The 17,285-nt window shown below is 46.2% G+C and overlaps 1 protein-coding gene across 1 annotated transcript in view; it reads left to right on the forward strand.

Annotated features, from left to right (window-relative positions):
• Positions 1–6,975: 6,975 nt before the first annotated feature.
• Positions 6,976–17,285, forward strand: part of LOC138513852 (calcium-binding protein 5-like) — a 108,257-nt gene continuing 97,947 nt past the window's right edge. Inside the window, exon 1 of the mRNA XM_069628965.1 lies at positions 6,976–7,492. Within this exon, the coding sequence (XP_069485066.1) occupies positions 7,052–7,492 (441 nt within the window). The 5' untranslated portion in view covers positions 6,976–7,051. The remainder of the gene's footprint in view (positions 7,493–17,285) is intronic.

The raw sequence follows: 17,285 nt of genomic DNA on the forward strand, positions 1-17,285 counted from the left end.
TCCCCAGCTGTCCCCAGAAAGTCAAAGGACCCTTGCACATGCACTTTTGTATGCCTGAATCATGAGACGAAACAAAGTGCACCCGTCTTCTAAGCACTTCATTAATCTGACTGCCATTTGGAAGTTGTGGTGCTCATAATGGATCGACTCGCTCTCAGATTAAAGAGCTGGATTGAGCCAGTTGTCAATTGTAGTCATCTGCTAGAGGTGTCATGCGGAATCACATATCATAGATATCATAGGCAGGGCTGGAAATGGTTAACATTTACTGGGGGAACTCCCTCTGGCCGTCCGCGGGTGGGTAGATGGTAGCAGGTGTGAGGGGCGTGGATTGTGAGTGCTATGGGTGGGACTGAAGGTGTCCAATAATGTGGGTGCCCTGAATATCGGAGGCTGGCTGCTTTGATTAAAAACAAAGTGCCTTTTGGGAACGTAGGGATAACCACCAATGTATCAAACATGTCTGTAATATTAATTCAAACTTGCATTTCTTCTTTCTGAGCATGCAACGCACACCTTGTATAGTGCCCATTTCATCTGTCAGAATACTCACCATCACAGTGAAATGCGTGCAACGCACAAGACAACAACTTTGGACTGTTTAATTATTTGAGTCTGATGGACATGCAGCTTGTAAAGCCGTTTCAATGCATGCAGTGAGCGGCAATATGTGAGTTCAAACGCAGTGTTCAGATGAAGTGAATCTGCAAAAGCACAGAGTTCAGGAGGCTCGTGGCAGTCAAGAGCGGGGAGTTTCCTCATCTTTGTGGGCGTTGGGCCCTGGGTCTCCTGGTCTTCTGGAGGGAGCAAGTGGCGAAGAAGTGCAGGGCGGCCAGGAGCTTCACATGTGCCCTGATGACAAGTGACTGTGCGGCGGTGGGGTGCAAAGCACCCTCCCACTCCTGCAACATGTCCATGATGATGTGCGGAGGTAAGTGATACCTTTAGTAGACCACTGTATCGGACATGCCGAAGAGGGTGGCCCTGGTGTGGGAAACCCGCTCCCTCCGTTTCCTCCTCCTCGGCTGGGGTGTGGCAGTGGCTGCAACAGCAGTATTGTGCCATTGCTGCGTATAGATTACTATCACCAAATCACAGGGATGCCCTGGGATGGGGGCATGGAGTGCCGCTGTGTGCCATTATATCAGGACATGTGGCATCATGCCGTCTGTGCTGGTGTGCATCATCGCTGGTGGTTGATTTGTCCTTGTTTGCGTGGGATGTTCTGTAGCTGTGTGTGTGGGTTTCCGGTGTGTCTTGTTTGCTAGCGTTGTGCGCGTGTTTTGCATGGAGGAGTTGTTTGTTTTTAAGATGGTTGTATTAGTTGCACATATGATGTGGCAGTATGTGTGTTTGATGTGTTCTGTGGTGTGTTACAGGGCGTCCGTTGGGTTTTGTGTGTCCTGTCTCCTCTCTGGTGGCTTGGTGGTGATTGTGGGTGTTGTTGTGTATTTTCTGGTAGTTGTTTTGCATTGATATTAATTGTTCTGTGTTTTTGGTGATATTTACTAGCGTGGCTTCCGCCTTTGATGGAAGTTCCGCTCTGACATACTCCCTTTTTCTTGACTTCCGCCTTTCTGTTGTTTAGTTGCAAGTCCTTTTAGTAAATAGTTGTAAGCTACCTCCACGTAGGTTGGGACTCATGTTGGCCATAAGTTGCTCTCACGACTCGGATCCTCCTTAGTAAATCAGGCTCCTACAACTCTAAATGACAAACAGGGAGTAATAAACATTTCTCAGCCAGTGTTCATTTTACTTGTTACTAACCCATAATAGTAGAAACATGTCTGTGATTGAGGAGCATCTTTGAGAAATGTATACACCCAATTACCAGCAGCTGCCCCCAAAGCATCTCTTAGCTATTGATGATTGCCAAAAGCAACAATGGTAAAACCACTTGTGTATAGGCGTGTTGTAAATGCCATATCATATCACCTCCATGGCCAATCCCTTATTGCCTCCTATTCCCCTCCTCGTTCTTTGTCCCTCCCCCGCCCCAGGGCTAAAGCACCTCCAGATCGTAGGCCACTGCTAGTTGGTGCTCCTGTTGTGTTGTTCAGAGCTGCTGGTGTGAGTGCCCAGTCAGGGCTGCAGGTTACACAATCCCCGGAATGATAAAACAGACTGAATATGAAGCGGGAAACAATGAGAGGAATTATTAACTCATTTTACACTGAAAGCAATGTAACCATTAACACACATCTCTTTAAGTGAAGAATTACAATATTGAAATGTGTTATTTCATCATTTTTTTCAAAAATTGAAATTCTGTCCAAATATATGTACCTGTTTTTAAAAAATACGAGTCTTTGGTGTCTTACTCATTTAGTCATTTAGTAACAAAGGTGAATCCCTCGATTCCCCATCCCCAGCTCAATGCCGCACCCCCCTTTACAGGTACCTATGTGAGTATGCAGAGGTATCGTTTTAAAACGGGGTTGACCCCTCTGTAAGCGTCCTGAACCTTCTTCACCCCCCTCGCCTGCTCGAAACCATACCGCATCTCATCTGTCTGTTTTTATTTATTCTGTGTTTTAATTAAATATGACGTCATATTATGTTTGCTTTCTTTATCTTTAGCTTAATGTTCACAGTAAACACTGTTTAGTTAATTGTTGTGCTCTTTTTGTGGTTACTTGAGCTTTGTATCTTCAGTGGGTGTTCCTGCAGGCGGGGCGGCGGCTCTAGGATTTGTGGTGCAATGGGCGGCAAAAGATATGTAGGGATGGGGGGCTTATTTGCATATTCCATGACATCACAGAAGGAGTTGGTAATACTCAATGTGTTATTGTAAAGTTTCATTTAAAAAAAAGTAGCCAGGAACAAGCCAGGAGACACACAAATGATGATGTCCAGTTGATTCATTGTCATGGCTATGGATGACATACCTGGCAAAATATCAGGAGTAAGGCTTTTCTGGAGCAGCAGACCACGTGAGCTGAATAAGTTCTAGAGGCTTCTAATTTTAGCAGACAAGGCAAGGTGAGGAAATGATTTGCCCAGGAGCACACACGTTGGTGATCTGGAAATGCCATAGTTGAGACCAGTCTGGAACTCAGGCACTTGCACACACACACATCTACCTGCTAGACATATTGTTTGCTACAGGACCTTTTGCAACTTTGGTTTGAAAATTCCATGACTTTGGAATGCAGTGCAAAAAAAAAGTGATGGTGTTCTGCCGACTGCAGTATAAAGTGTTGTCTTTATAGTAGTTTCTCCATTGCTTTTCTCGAACACCGGTAAAATGGCTCAGTGGATAAACATGTGTTGCTGTGATCTGTGTTTGACCTGCAGGTTCAAATCCCGGCAAGGCTTACTCAGCCTTTCATCATTCCTAGGCCGATAAAGAAAGGAGTACCAATTTCGAATGGGTAATGCATTTAAATATGTCCTATGTAAAGTGTTTTTGATTAAAGCGCTATATAAAAAATGAATTATTATTATTTTATTTTTGTGCTTTATATATTTGACCTTTTGTCCAAAGTAGCAAGGGAGCACATCTTAAAGTGGAATCTGCAAATGTAATTCAATTGGCCCTTCTTAATACCAGAAAGTGCACAGGACAAATGAGTATTGGCCTTTCAAAAAATGTATCATCACCACCCGAAAAATAACCCAAGAGAGAAGATTTTCCTATAACGTTGACAGCAAAGAATAAAAGGTACACAACTTTTAAACCCATCCATACATATTGAAATATTCCCTGCAAAGCAAAATCCCACACATAAGTCATGCTTTCATGACACGTTCATATAATATTTAAGGTATCTGCCCTGGGAATGTGACAACCTGTGATCAAATGTCAGTGACTGAACACACAAGCAAACACATCTTTTGTATAATAGGTGCTCTTTTGTATAATAGGTGCAGGGAAAAAAAACTCTCCTGTCTTTGGGCAGCAATCTCTCATCCTGCATTCATAGCTAATGATCGTGACTGATATACCCTTGCCTCCTTTTCCCTCCTCATCCCCATGTTTGGCTTTCAACACTACTACATTTTATAAAGGTGAATTGAAAAGTACACACATCAAGTACTCAGACAAATATGTAACTATTAAAAGAAATATATTAAGCAAACAGAGTATAATTGTAGAGTTAGTTTCCCCATCTTGAATGGAAGACTACTAATACCAGAATGCAATTCAGCAGAAGGCTAAAGAATGCCTGTGGGTTTTGTACAGTATTATTATTAAGTATTTTTTATTCTGCGCTGCACGCCCACAGACCACAGTGCGCACGTACTTTCAAGTCTTGTAGTCAGAACAAAAATGTGTGAAAAAGTAACCTGGCTGCTCTTCATGTTTGACAAAGGCCTGCTTCATAAAGGATGAAAGTTAAATGTGACTTTCAACACAAAAATAGGATTTTTGTTGTGTCAAATAAGAACACATGCATATTAGGGAGGTATTAAAAAAACAACTGTGGGCATATTTTAATTACGGATGAAGGCATTGATTTAGGTGGCTAACTGGTGTGATGTGTTTATTTTTGAGAATAAAAAGGCACCTTTCTCAGTTCTTTTAACCAAAACGTTAAGAACATGTTGTCCAAAACTATGGCTACTTAAATGAAGCATCACTTATGAATAGCTTCCACTTTAAATTTTCGGCAAAACAAAGAGAGCAATACGTTTAATTCAGTGCTCCTTTGTTCTGTGTGTGCCTCAGTGGTTGCTCAGTGTGTGCTTCTGCAGGTGTTGCCCTGGTGTTAATTGCTCCTGTCTTTTGTGTGTGGCTTAGTGGCTGCTGGGTGTGTGCTTCTGCGTGTGCTCCCCCTGGTGTTCAGTCAGCGCCCCTGTCTGTTCAGTGGCTGCTGTGTGTTCCCAGTGAGTTAAATCAGTGCTCCTTTCTTCTGTGTGTGGCTAGTGGCTGCCCAGTGTGTGGTTCAGCGCGTGTTCCCCGAGTGCTAAGACATTGCTCCTGTGTGTGGTTAGTGACTGCCTGGTGTGTGCTTCTGCGTGTGTTCCCCCTGGTGTTCAGTGAGCGCACCTGTCTGTTCAGTGGCTGCTGTGTGTTCCCAGTGAGTGGAATCAGTGCTCCTTTCTTCTGTGTGGGGCTCAGTGGCGGCCCGGTGTGTGGTTCTGCGTGTGTTCCCCGAGTGCTAAGACATTGCTCATCTGTGTGGCTTAGTGGCTGCTGGGTGTGTGCTTCTGCGTGTGTTCCCCCTGGTGTTCAGTGGTCGGTGTGGGTTCCTGGGGAGTTAAGTCAGTGCTCCTTTCTTCTGTGTGTGGCTCAGTGGCTGCCTGGTGTGTGGTTCGGTGTGTGGTTCGTCGTGTGTTCCCTGAGTGCTAAGACATTGCTCCTGTCTTCTGTGTGTGGCTTAATGGCTGCTGGGTGTGTGCTTCTGCGTGTGTTCCCCCTGGTGTTCAGTGAGAGCGGCCCTATCTTCTGTCTGTAACTCAGTGGCTGCTCTCTGGGTGTTCCCGGCGAGTTAAGTCAGGGCACCTTTCTTCTGTGTGTAGCTTAGTGGCTGCTTGGTGTGCTTTTGTGGGCGTTCCTGGGAAGTATATTCAGTGCTCCTTTCTTCTGCGTGTGGCTTAGTGGCTGCCCGGTGTGTGGTTCTGCGTGTGTTGCCCGAGTGCTAAGACATTGCTCCTGTCTTCTGTGTGTGCCTCAGTGGTTGCTCAGTGTGTGCTTCTGCAGGTGTTGCCCTGGTGTTAATTGCTCCTGTCTTTTGTGTGTGGCTTAGTGGCTGCTGGGTGTGTGCTTCTGCGTGTGCTCCCCCTGGTGTTCAGTCAGCGCCCCTGTCTGTTCAGTGGCTGCTGTGTGTTCCCAGTGAGTTAAATCAGTGCTCCTTTCTTCTGTGTGTGGCTAGTGGCTGCCCAGTGTGTGGTTCAGCGCGTGTTCCCCGAGTGCTAAGACATTGCTCCTGTGTGTGGCTTAGTGACTGCCTGGTGTGTGCTTCTGCGTGTGTTCCCCCTGGTGTTCAGTGAGCGCCCCTGTCTGTTCAGTGGCTGCTGTGTGTTCCCAGTGAGTGGAATCAGTGCTCCTTTCTTCTGTGTGTGGCTCAGTGGCTGCCCGGTGTGTGGTTCTGCGTGTGTTCCCCGAGTGCTAAGACATTGCTCATCTGTGTGGCTTAGTGGCTGCTGGGTGTGTGCTTCTGCGTGTGTTCCCCCTGGTGTTCAGTGGTCGGTGTGGGATCCTGGGGAGTTAAGTCAGTGCTCCTTTCTTCTGTGTGTGGCTCAGTGGCTGCCTGGTGTGTGGTTCGGTGTGTGGTTCGTCGTGTGTTCCCTGAGTGCTAAGACATTGCTCCTGTCTTCTGTGTGTGGCTTAATGGCTGCTGGGTGTGTGCTTCTGCGTGTGTTCCCCCTGGTGTTCAGTGAGAGCGGCCCTATCTTCTGTCTGTAACTCAGTGGCTGCTGTCTGGGTGTTCCCGGCGAGTTAAGTCAGGGCAAGTTTCTTCTGTGTGTGGCTTAGTGGCTGGTTGGTGTGCTTTTGTGGGCGTTCCTGGGAAGTATATTCAGTGCTCCTTTCTTCTGCGTGTGGCTTAGTGGCTGCCCGGTGTGTGGTTCTGCGTGTGTTGCCCGAGTGCTAAGACATTGCTCCTGTCTTCTGTGAGTGGCTTAGTGGCTGCTGGGTGTGTGCTTCTGCGTGTGTTCCCCCTGGTGTTCAGTGAGTGCCCCTGTCTATTCAGTGGCTGCTGTGTGTTCCGGGGGAGTTAAATCAGTGCTCCTTTCTTCTGTGTGTGGCTATTGGCTGCCCGGTGTGTGGTTCTACGTGTGTTCCCCGAGTGCTAAGACATTGCTCCTGTGTGTGGCTTAGTGGCTGCTGGGTGTGTGCTTCTGCGTGTGTTCCCCCTGGTGTTCAGTGTGCGGCCCTGTCTTCTGTTTGTGACTCAGTGGCTGCTTCACTTGTGCTTTTGTGGGTGTTCCTGCGGCCGTGTAAATCCATAAGGCGGCTGATCTCTTCACCCTGAGTGTCTTCTCTCATCAGCAGCAGTTTACAGTAAGTGGATTAAGGCCTGAACTCCTTCCATCTCAGGGCACTGCTGCCATCTCAGAGTGTGCAGAAAGAGCAGCTCCTCGGGTGCCACCACTTGTACCCGCCATGCCACGAAGCCAGGGGCGTGAGGCACCAGCCAAGGATCCTCGTAAAGGGGACAAGAAGAAGGAGGAAGACCAGGGGGGGAGCCCCCAGAAGAAAGCCGACAAGAAGGCCGAAGAAGAGGAGAGCCCCCACAAGAAAGGCGAAAAGGGCGGGAAGAAGGCAGACGAGGAGGCTGCCAAAGAAAAGGCGGCCAAAGAGGGCGGGAAGGAGAAGCGCAAGGGCTCCAAGGGAGAGGATACCAAGGAGGCTGCGGCCGAGGAGGAGGATGGCAAAGGGCGGAAGACCTCCCAGGGCCAGGTGCATAACAGCGCTGGGCACCACCATCACCACCACCACGGACACCACCACGGTCGGAGCCACGGGAGGGGGAAGAGGCACAGCGATGCCCAGTCCATCACCACCAAGATGTACTCGCCCTTTCTAAATGCCCTGTTCAGTAAGGTAAGGGGTGGAACCAGACTCGAAACTGGACCATGGCATGGGATGGAGCCATGCCTGATTGCAAATCTGGCACAGCTGGGGGTTAGCGGTGTGGCTGACCTCACAGCTGGGACATTGCCAGCATGTAGAGATGTGTCTCCATGAAACTGGGCACAGTAAATGGAGCAGACAGGGTGGGAAAGTAGGGCTTTAGAGCAGCGAGGGCTTTAGAGCAGCAAACTCGGCGGTGCTGTACTTTTATGGCAGTAATTCTGCTAGTATCACTTTTTTTGGTGATAAAGGAATTACACCCAATGTTATCCCTCTCCCGAATTCTGAGATTGGAGGGGAAGTGGAAGATGTACCTCTCTGGAATTCTCCACTTCACCTCCAAAATCATCAGATTTACCATGGTGGATTTACCATTCATGGTGTATCTGCAAAGATCCCAATGGAGTCCTTTGGACGCCTGAAATGGGGATTAATTAACATTGTTACCCCCACTTGTAATCCAGGAGGTAATCCAGCCCACGAATGATGGGAAGGGCAAAGATGACAGAATTGCTGCCAACCTTGTAATGAGGCCCATGGGGTGTGCATGGGTTCAACATGGGGACACACGCATTATTACTGGAGGGAACATAAAGGCTCATGGACTATGAGTGCAGGAGGTGTGAAGATTCATGGATTGTGTGTGAAGGGAGCATGGGAACTCATGGATTATGAGTAGAGGGAGCTACCGCAGGGACTCATGGATTGTGAGTGGATGGATAATGGGGACCCTTGGACTATGAGGGGAGGGATCCTTTCCATTTATGGACTGTGAGGGGAGGGGCTTCGGGGACTTATGAACTATGAGTGTTGGGAGGATGGGGAGTCTTCGACAATGAGTGGAAGAAGCATATGAACTCCTGAACTGGAGAAGGTCTTGGACTATGAGTGAAAGGAGCGAGCATGGGGACTCATAGACCACAAGCAGAGGGAGCATGTGAACTCATGGTCTATATGGTTTGGGAGCTTGGGATTAATGGACAATGAGTGGAAAAAACATGCAACCTCATGAACTGGGGGAGTCACTGAATATTGGGCAGAACTAGTGAGCATGGGGACTCATGTACTCCAAGTAAAGGCAGCATGGGGACTGATCGACTGTGCGTGGAGGAAGTTTTGGGTGCCTCATATTTAGAAGCCGAGTGAGCATGGGGGCTTGTGGATTATGAGTGGTGGCTCAAAAGGGACCAGGGCCAGCCCTAGGCAAGGGCACTCTGTGAAGTCGACCAGGGCTCTGCACTCATGGGGGCCCCGTAGGCACCCACTGTCAGATCTATACCAAGTCATACAGATTGTATTCTGGGGGACTGCACTGCTTCAAGGCATGAGGCTCTCTTTTCTCTAACTGCCCCAGTGAGGTTGTGCTGTCATTTTAAAACCCCCTGTGACACTCTGGAAACAAAAATCAACCCCACCTTCCCAGCAGCCCAGCAATCACTGAACCCCAGCTCCCTCTGGGGACTCACAATTACTTTACTTCTTATCACTCTATTTGTTTTGTCAGAGTGTTTAAAGTGAAAGCTATTTATAAGACATGGTTCGTTAATGCAACCATTGTTATGGACACCATGTTCGGTGAAGTTTCAGTGATTTCTATTCTGAAAGCACACACAAAGCACCATTTAGCTGTCCACATCTTTGCCTTCTGCCATGACATTTCTAATGTGTCGCACATATATCTGTATAGGAACGTTGTCACGTGTCCTTATTTAAGGCACCAAAACATTGTCATCTGTTCCTACTTGATGCACCAATAAGCATTTATTGTTTTGTAAAATGTTAGAGTTTCCTCAAGTCATATATGAAACACGCCCTTGTCAAACAATGAAAAACAACCAAGTTACCCTTTTGTACATTATGTTTTGTTGTGAGTCTTGAAGTCTTGTAAATACACGTATAAAAGCCAGAGGCAATCATTTAGCTTCACATGAACTGCATTCTGGTATTTGTAGTATTCCATTCACGATGGGGTAAAATAATGCTACAATTGTACTATCTTCACTTAAAATATTTCTATAAGGATTTATATTTTATTATGTGTGTGCATTTCAAGTCACCTTTTTAAAACAGAGTATCATTAAAAGCCAAACGTGGGGCTGAGGAAGGATAAGGAGGAGAGGGTAAGTGAGTCATGTTGATTTGCCAGGGACGTGGGAAGAGAGGCTGCTGTCCTGGAAACTGGAGAGGTTGTTTTCCTTGTGTGAAGGCATCGTGGAGTACAACACAGACAGCAGACTTCAAGTTTAAACAACAGGTATTTATTTAACTGAAATGTCAGGAGGATTGAAGAACTAACTTGCCCAATGCTAATGTGGGATTTTCCCACCTGAATCAAACTAAGAAAAGTCTGTGTCAAATAGTTCAACTTAAAAGTCTGTCCATGTCCAAAACCTATCTTTGCCCTCACAACTATAATAAACCAATATGTAGAGATGACAAACTCAAAGGAAACAGTGTTCAACTCAACGTTCTGAGCTTTTTCCAGCTAACAGCTTTCGTTCAGCTCCCCTTCCCCAAGCATAAGAAAGTTACATGAAAGAAAAGTCTCAAAGGTTACCGTCTCCAGTTCAAGCCAACATAGCTGATGACCAATCCTTGGGGTTCCCTTCCCAAAGTTTTAAGTTGCACAATCCAAAAGAAAAAGAGTCTCAGGACTGTTCCAAAGACAACAAGTACAGTTTCTGATGTTTTGGGATTTCCTTCCCCAAAACTTCACTCGTCTAAGTATTTTTAAAAGAGTTGCAGTGGTTTTGTTGAGCTTGTTTCGTGGTGTCCTTAGCTTTCACCATTCAGGGTCGTCTGGGCGGAGTTGCCAGACCACACTGTCCACCCATCACAGGTCATGCAACCATGATCCCTGGACTCTCGTTGAGGTTGTTTTGGGATGTGCTTAACTTTCACCATTCAGGGTCCTCTGGTCTAGGCGCTGTTGCCAGACCACATGGTCCACCCACCACAGGTCGTGCAACAAGGTTCACTAGACTACTCAGCCCCACACACAAGTTCCTTGGCACTAGTTCCTGTGCGTCAAGTTATTTTCACTGGACCCTTTCTGTACTGGCCCCCTGGCTTTAGGATGCAATCTTTAATTCCTATTCCTTTGGCATCCCCTTGGTTGCCTCGTGGCCCTGCCACCATGTATCGCACACCCTTCACCAAGGTGTTGCCTAGACACACTGCATTCACTCAATAATGTTCATTGTTCATGTTTTCTTTATCCTTTAATGTGGCCAACTGTAAGGTTAGCTATAACTTGTGCAACATATGTTTATTATGATTTGGGTTTCAGTTCAGAGTTCAAAGCATACCTATGTTGCTTAATTAAATTCAAGTTTTACTGCACACTCAATGCTATTTAATGTGCTCAGTTACTTCAACAGGAGGTTTCCCTATAATGCCGTGTTCAATAGATATTGGTTTTATTTCAGTGTAAAAGTTTCATATAGGTTGGTATTCTGTGTACTTGGGTTTCCATGCAATGTTAAGTTTTCATATAGTCCGGGATTCAGTATACCTTGGTTTCTTGCAATGTTAAGTTTTCATACAGTTCGGCATTCAGTATACCTTGGTTTCTTGCAATGTTAAGTTTTCACATTGTTCGGTATTCAGTACACCTTGGTTTATTCCAATGTTAAAGTTTTCATATAGTTTGGTATTCAGTATATGGACTGGCACTTGCCTGCTATCCGTTTTGGAGCTCCCCGGTGTCTGCGTGTCCCTCTGACACTCACCAGCAGTCTGCTCCTCTTACCTGCGGTTCGAACACTGCCAATGTGAACTCTGCTCACCCTTCGGGTTTGTCGTGGACACATACAACGTCCTCTGTGGTCTGGGTCCGCCGACGGCCTGGTTTGGTGTCCAGTCCCCCCACGGCTGCTCCAATGAAGAGCGGGACTCCTTCTGGCCTCTGCCAGGCCAGCCTTCCTGCTTCTTCTTCACGGTTCTCCTTGCAGGCTCTCTAGCAGGTTCTCTTGCGGGTTTCTTTGCGGGATCTCTCCTCTCCCTCTCTCCCTTGACTCTCATTTATATACTTTCAGCCTTCTAACAGGCGGCAGGTTTGCCTGGTCAATTGGATCTGCCTGCGCATAGTTAGGCAGACATGCCTGACCTTCCCAGCATTCGGAATACAGCTTCCTTATCCAAGTACCTAAGTAGTAAAGAGGGGTTATCTTCATCACTCTTAGTTGCCTCCTCTTTGTCCCAGTACTGTCAGGCATTGTATGTGGAATAAGGTGTGGAAATGGCTTGTAAAAGCTTATGAAAGTTGGGGGAGGGTTAGGTTGGCTGTCACTAGGAAAAGGGTAATACCATGTCTCGCCCAAGGGCATCCCACTCCCAATCCTCAAGGACCTTCCACCCAGGTGATCCTCCCTTGCTTCTCCACCCCCAGGATCAAGATCCAAAAGCAACGTCCTTTCCCTGGCCACCTGTATAGAGGATCCAAGGGGAGCATGAGTGAGAATACCCTCAGGCTTCTCACACCTGGTCCTGGCTTTGTGCTAATTCTATTTACATTGGAAAACCTCTGAAATTGCTTTCTCTCGCTGCCTCAAGACCGGCTCAGTAAATGGGATCTGCTTTGATCGCTCTGTCAGGCAATCCTGTAGTAGAGGCACTTTACCCTGTCTGCCCCAGGCGCAAACCCAGCCCTGACATCCTTAGAAACCCACTGTCACAGCAGAGGGAAAGTATGGAGCTAAACGTATGTTTACAAAACAATACAAGTATTGCTTTGGGATTAATTTATTTTTATAGTCAAAATATTCCTCATCTGTGGCTTCTAGATTAAAAGAATATTACTATTTTGGACAATACGCCAAATATATACACCATAAAAATAACAACACTCAAGAAACAGCTGCAAAAACAAAACTTTACTGCAGTTAGGAAAACACAAAGACAATTTGTTTGCATCTCATTCCAGTCAAATAAAGTTTTCAAACCAAAGTTGCAGAAGCACCTGCATCAAACAATATTCCTCCCAACTACGGTCTGAAAGATATATGCTCAAGGCCTGAGTTGCAGACTGGTCTCAAATCCCAGCTTCCCCACTTATCCAAAGACTGTGCTTCTGCACAAATAATTATTATCTGTGATTTCTTTTGCCAAAATTAGAAGTCGCCAGAACTGATTCAACTCACACCTTCCGCTTCTCCGAAAAAAGCACCACTCATGATATTGCCACATATGAAATAATAACAGGTTCCATGTAATAAAGTTGCTGTGAAAATGGCCGTTTTAAAATAAATGGCAACGTACCGGCACCCTTTCCGGACCGCCAAACTATAAGTATGCCAGTAGGGGCACTGAACTAATGGCAGGCCTGACCTGCCTGGAGTTCAGGCCCCTACCAGCAAGTTTTTCACTGAAGCACCGGCACTGTTAAGAACAGTGCCGGTGCTTCAGGTTTCCGGAATGTGAAATAACCATACCACCATCACCTGTGATATCCCGGTAGCACCGGGATGTCCGGCGACGGTAACAGTGTTACAGGGTTGCTGGTAACCTGCTGCCTACCGGCGTGTTTTACCGTCAACCTCGTAATGAGGCCCATTGGGGGAGCTGTAGACTATGTGTGGATAGCATCTGAAAGATAATGAGTGGAGGAAGCATTGAACTCATGAACTATGGTGGAGGGGGCATGGAGAATTGTGGGCTATGAGAGAAGGGAAGATGAACACTCATGGACTATGAAGGGATGGAGCATGGGGACACATGGACTTTGAATGGTGGGATCATGGCAACTCATTGACATGGTGAATCATTGACTATCAGCAGAGGGTTTTATGACGTATTTAACTGTTAGAAGATATTATGGAAGGTGTCGCCCTAGGTTAGTAATCAGTAACGTCTCATCTTTCTCTTATTTAATACCTTTTTATGCGTTTGCCAATATCTTTTGTATTTGTGATCAGTTTCTTTAGGTCTGAGATAAAGAGAGGCCTTGTTGTGCTTTTAGGTCTGGTTGAAGAGAGATCTGACTCTCAGCCAAAGTAAATTCACTGTAAAACTGAAAAAAAAATTTAAAAAGCAGCAGATAATACAAAAGTGCCATTAAATTAAATAACATCTATTATTTAAAGTGTGATAAAATGGGCAAAATTGTGGTAACAAGCACTACATAAAAACAAGCTTTTGCCATGATTTCTTTAATGTAATGGGACTACCTGGGCATATGATGGCAATACTTGGCATGTGGTAAACAAACTTGAGCCAAGACAACACCTGCTATATTGATTGATTGATTGTTAAATTATTATGCGCTTATATACAAGTGTTTTAAAGCGCAACCATGGATGGCAGGGGAAGACATAGGGAAGGCAAGACAAACGATCTTATTAGGTATTGTACATTAAAATTATGCAGGTGAACAGAAAAGGAAATGTGTGCGTGGGCAATAGGGACAGGTACGCCGAGTCCCGTCAGGGCATGGGTTAAGTGCAGAGAGATACCACTTGATGGGTCATAACCAAAGTGAGTAGTGCTGCGGCAAGTGCAAGGCACAGGGGCAAGTGCAGGAGACTGGTGAGAAAACTTGGGACCTGTGAGACTCTGAAGAGAAGAGAGAGCGAGAGAGCAGAAAGAGGTAGTTAGCAGGGGAGGGGGAGAGAGAAGGAGGAGGTGAAAAGGAAAGTCTTGAGGAGTATCCGGAATTTAAGGAGATCAAGTTCAAGATGCAGAGAGGCAGGAAGGCTGGTCCAGAAGGAGGTACCTGCAGAGGATAAAGTCCCCCCCCCCCTCACAAGTCTCTGCTTGGAGAAGCGGCTCGGAGGAAAACAAGCGGAGGGCTCAGGAAGGCGAGTACTTAGGAAGAGATTGTTGCAGATAGAGTGGGCCCAGGCCCCAGAAAGCCTTGCAGACAATATAAAGGGTCTTGAACTTAATCCTTGCAGCCATGGGGAGCTAGTGAAGGAATTTCAGCGCCGGAGAGATGCGATCCCTGGGCTTGAGGCCAAGGATAAGTCTTGCGGTTCTGTTCTGGATGAGTTGAAGAGGACGGAGGGTAGAAGAGGGCAAGTTGAGAAAGAGGCTGTTGCAGTAGTCAAGCTTAGAGAGGACCAGGGCTCTGGAGATGGTGAGACTCTGGGGAAGGTGAGAAAAGGTAGAATTCCTTTGAGAAAGTCTTATGAGAAGAGTTCTTAGGCATACAATAGCTTGTAATGGTACAAGTAGGCTATACAATTGCTACCCATGCTATGTGATGGTAGTACGTTGGCACATAATGGAAATATCTGGCATACGACGAGAGCACCCTCAAAACTGATGGCTATCTTTGGCATATAGTGGTAGTACCTGAACAAATTATGAGACCTGACATATGATGGGGGAATGTGGCCAAATTATGGTAATCCCGTACATGTTATGAGATACACAGGGTACATAATGGAGATACCTGGGATGTTGTGGGAGTGCAGTACCAGGACATATGAAGGCAAAACCTACTAACTGAGGCATGCACCTGGACCTATAATGGCAATAACTGTGATTTAGTAGTAGACCTGAACACATGATGGCAAATCCTGCAATGATGGGAGTATCTGTTACATGCATGCCATTTTCCATTATGAGGAATCACTCCTTACTCTTTATCCCTTCCTCTGGATTCTGCCAAGCGTGTCTACCATATCAACCATATTGCTTCTCTCTATCCTCACCCCCATATACTATCTAGGACACTTCAATACATGTGTGAAGCCCCATTCGCTCCCTCTTTTTTGTCCTCTTTCTAATGACTTTGCCTCATACTTCTCCTGCAAGACTTCCATAATATGAGACACCCTAATTGTCTTGATTCTTCCCCCTTCTCCTTCCCTGCTTCAATCTTCCATTGCCCCCCTGCACCCTCTTCTCCTTTCTGACTTGACAGGCTGCTGCACTTGGTCAACATGTCACCCGTTCTCCTGTCTGCCAGCCTTTCTGTACTCCTGCCGCCCTTTCTCACCCCAGATCATGGTGACCTTTAGCTGATCACACTTGTTTCCACTCTTCAGCCTATCGACTGCCTCTTGGATCTTCTCAGCTTGCTTCAAGGTGGCCACCATCTTACCCATCCAGAAGATACCGGACCCATTGGGCTTGTAGAAGCTGAATCTTGCAGCGCCCGTTTCAACTTGCACATGGTCTCTGTCTAGAACATCAGAGGGAACTACTGAGAAGCTCATTATGGAGCTGAATAGGTTCAAGGAATCGGGCTGCATGAAAGCCGTACGCAATAGACCTCTTATTAACATGTGCACAATTCCTTGTCATGCCTTTTGGAAGCAAGACGATGAGGAGCAATACAGGTTCGATCCCTGGATCTGCGCTTAGAAACCTCTGGGTATTAAGCGCATTATAAATGACCAATTATAATTATAATTATCACTGACCCTCTTTAACATCTACTTGAAGCCCCTGCACAACCTTCTAGTTAACTTAGGCACTGCCTACAGACGTACGCTAACGACATCGGGATAATTCTTTGAATGGTGACTTCCATTGCAACGTTAGCAAGATTGAATCGATCCCCTGATGTGTTGATCTGTGGAGGACTCAAACTGGCTGGGGCTTAATCAAAATAAGATCTACCTGTTCCTCCCCCGTCCGCACGTTTGAAATCTCTTCAAAACTATCTGGACTTTACATTGGGTGAATAGTCCATAAAGGTTCATACCAAGTTAAATCACTGGGCATGTTGTTGTCTCTTCCCTTTCTATGGTGCCCCAGAATAGCCAAGTCCTAGAACTGCTCTACAGGCAGAACAGGCCGGATCTCTCTGAAGAGCACTGCTCTATTTTGATCAGTGCATAAGTGTTATCCAAATTGGAGTACTGTATATTGCGGGCAGGGTCGTACTACACACCTTAATGGGAGACAGGCGTAGGCAGGCACAAAATACACATTTTATGCCTTAACTCACAACTTGACACACCTCTTACCTGTCCCCAAACCCTGCTTACCTGGGTTCGAGATCACCTCGGTGAGCTCCACTGTAACATGTAGAAGGGATGGAAAGGCAAAGATTAGGGCAGGATAGATTTCCCCAAAATACCCCTAACGAGAAACATACCTGATTGTGGTGAGGCTGTGTTTTTGCAGTCTGCTCGCCTTGTTATTCCAAATTTAAAAATGTAATCTGTAATTAACTGAAAGTGTATTACTATTTGTGTGTGTTGCTAATTTTATATGTGGGGCCCTTTGTTAGCATTTTAATTGTGCCTGCTACCTTTGTTGCATCGTATGAATTTTAAATGAGAGTCTGTTTTCACTCTCATTGATCTACGGGCCTTGCGCGTCATTTTAGCTTCCTCCCTCACAGCATTTATGTGCCGGAGGGGTTGCCCGCCCAGCGGGCGAGCGCAGCAGGTGCGATTAACGCAAACCCGTCTGTGTCCGTCCGGGACCAGGTCGGGCTGTGGGCTCACAAATATTGCCAAAACGAGGAAGTGGTTTCTTATTGCAGTGTCAATCGAACTGTGAGGTATGGTTATTCTCATACTGATCTAACAGCACTGGCTCCTACTGATATGATTTGGCCACCAGGTTTTAGGAGGCTATTGCTACTGGATTCTGTACAATCCACAGAGTTTAACACTGCTTGACAGTTAGACTGGCAATCCAGGATCTACAAAAAATTTACATTTCAGTGGGGAACAGTTGAGAGGGATTCTGATTAATGTCAGGTCTCCTATAGCTCACTGCTATGATATCTACACTTTAGTAGATGATCTCACTCCTGATGTTTTATGTTTAACTGAAACTTGGTTTTCTTCATCCTGAGCCC

Source organism: Ambystoma mexicanum, chromosome 12, assembly GCF_040938575.1.
Source record: "Ambystoma mexicanum isolate Mex_15411 chromosome 12, UKY_AmexF1_1, whole genome shotgun sequence".
NCBI lineage: Eukaryota > Metazoa > Chordata > Amphibia > Caudata > Ambystomatidae > Ambystoma > Ambystoma mexicanum.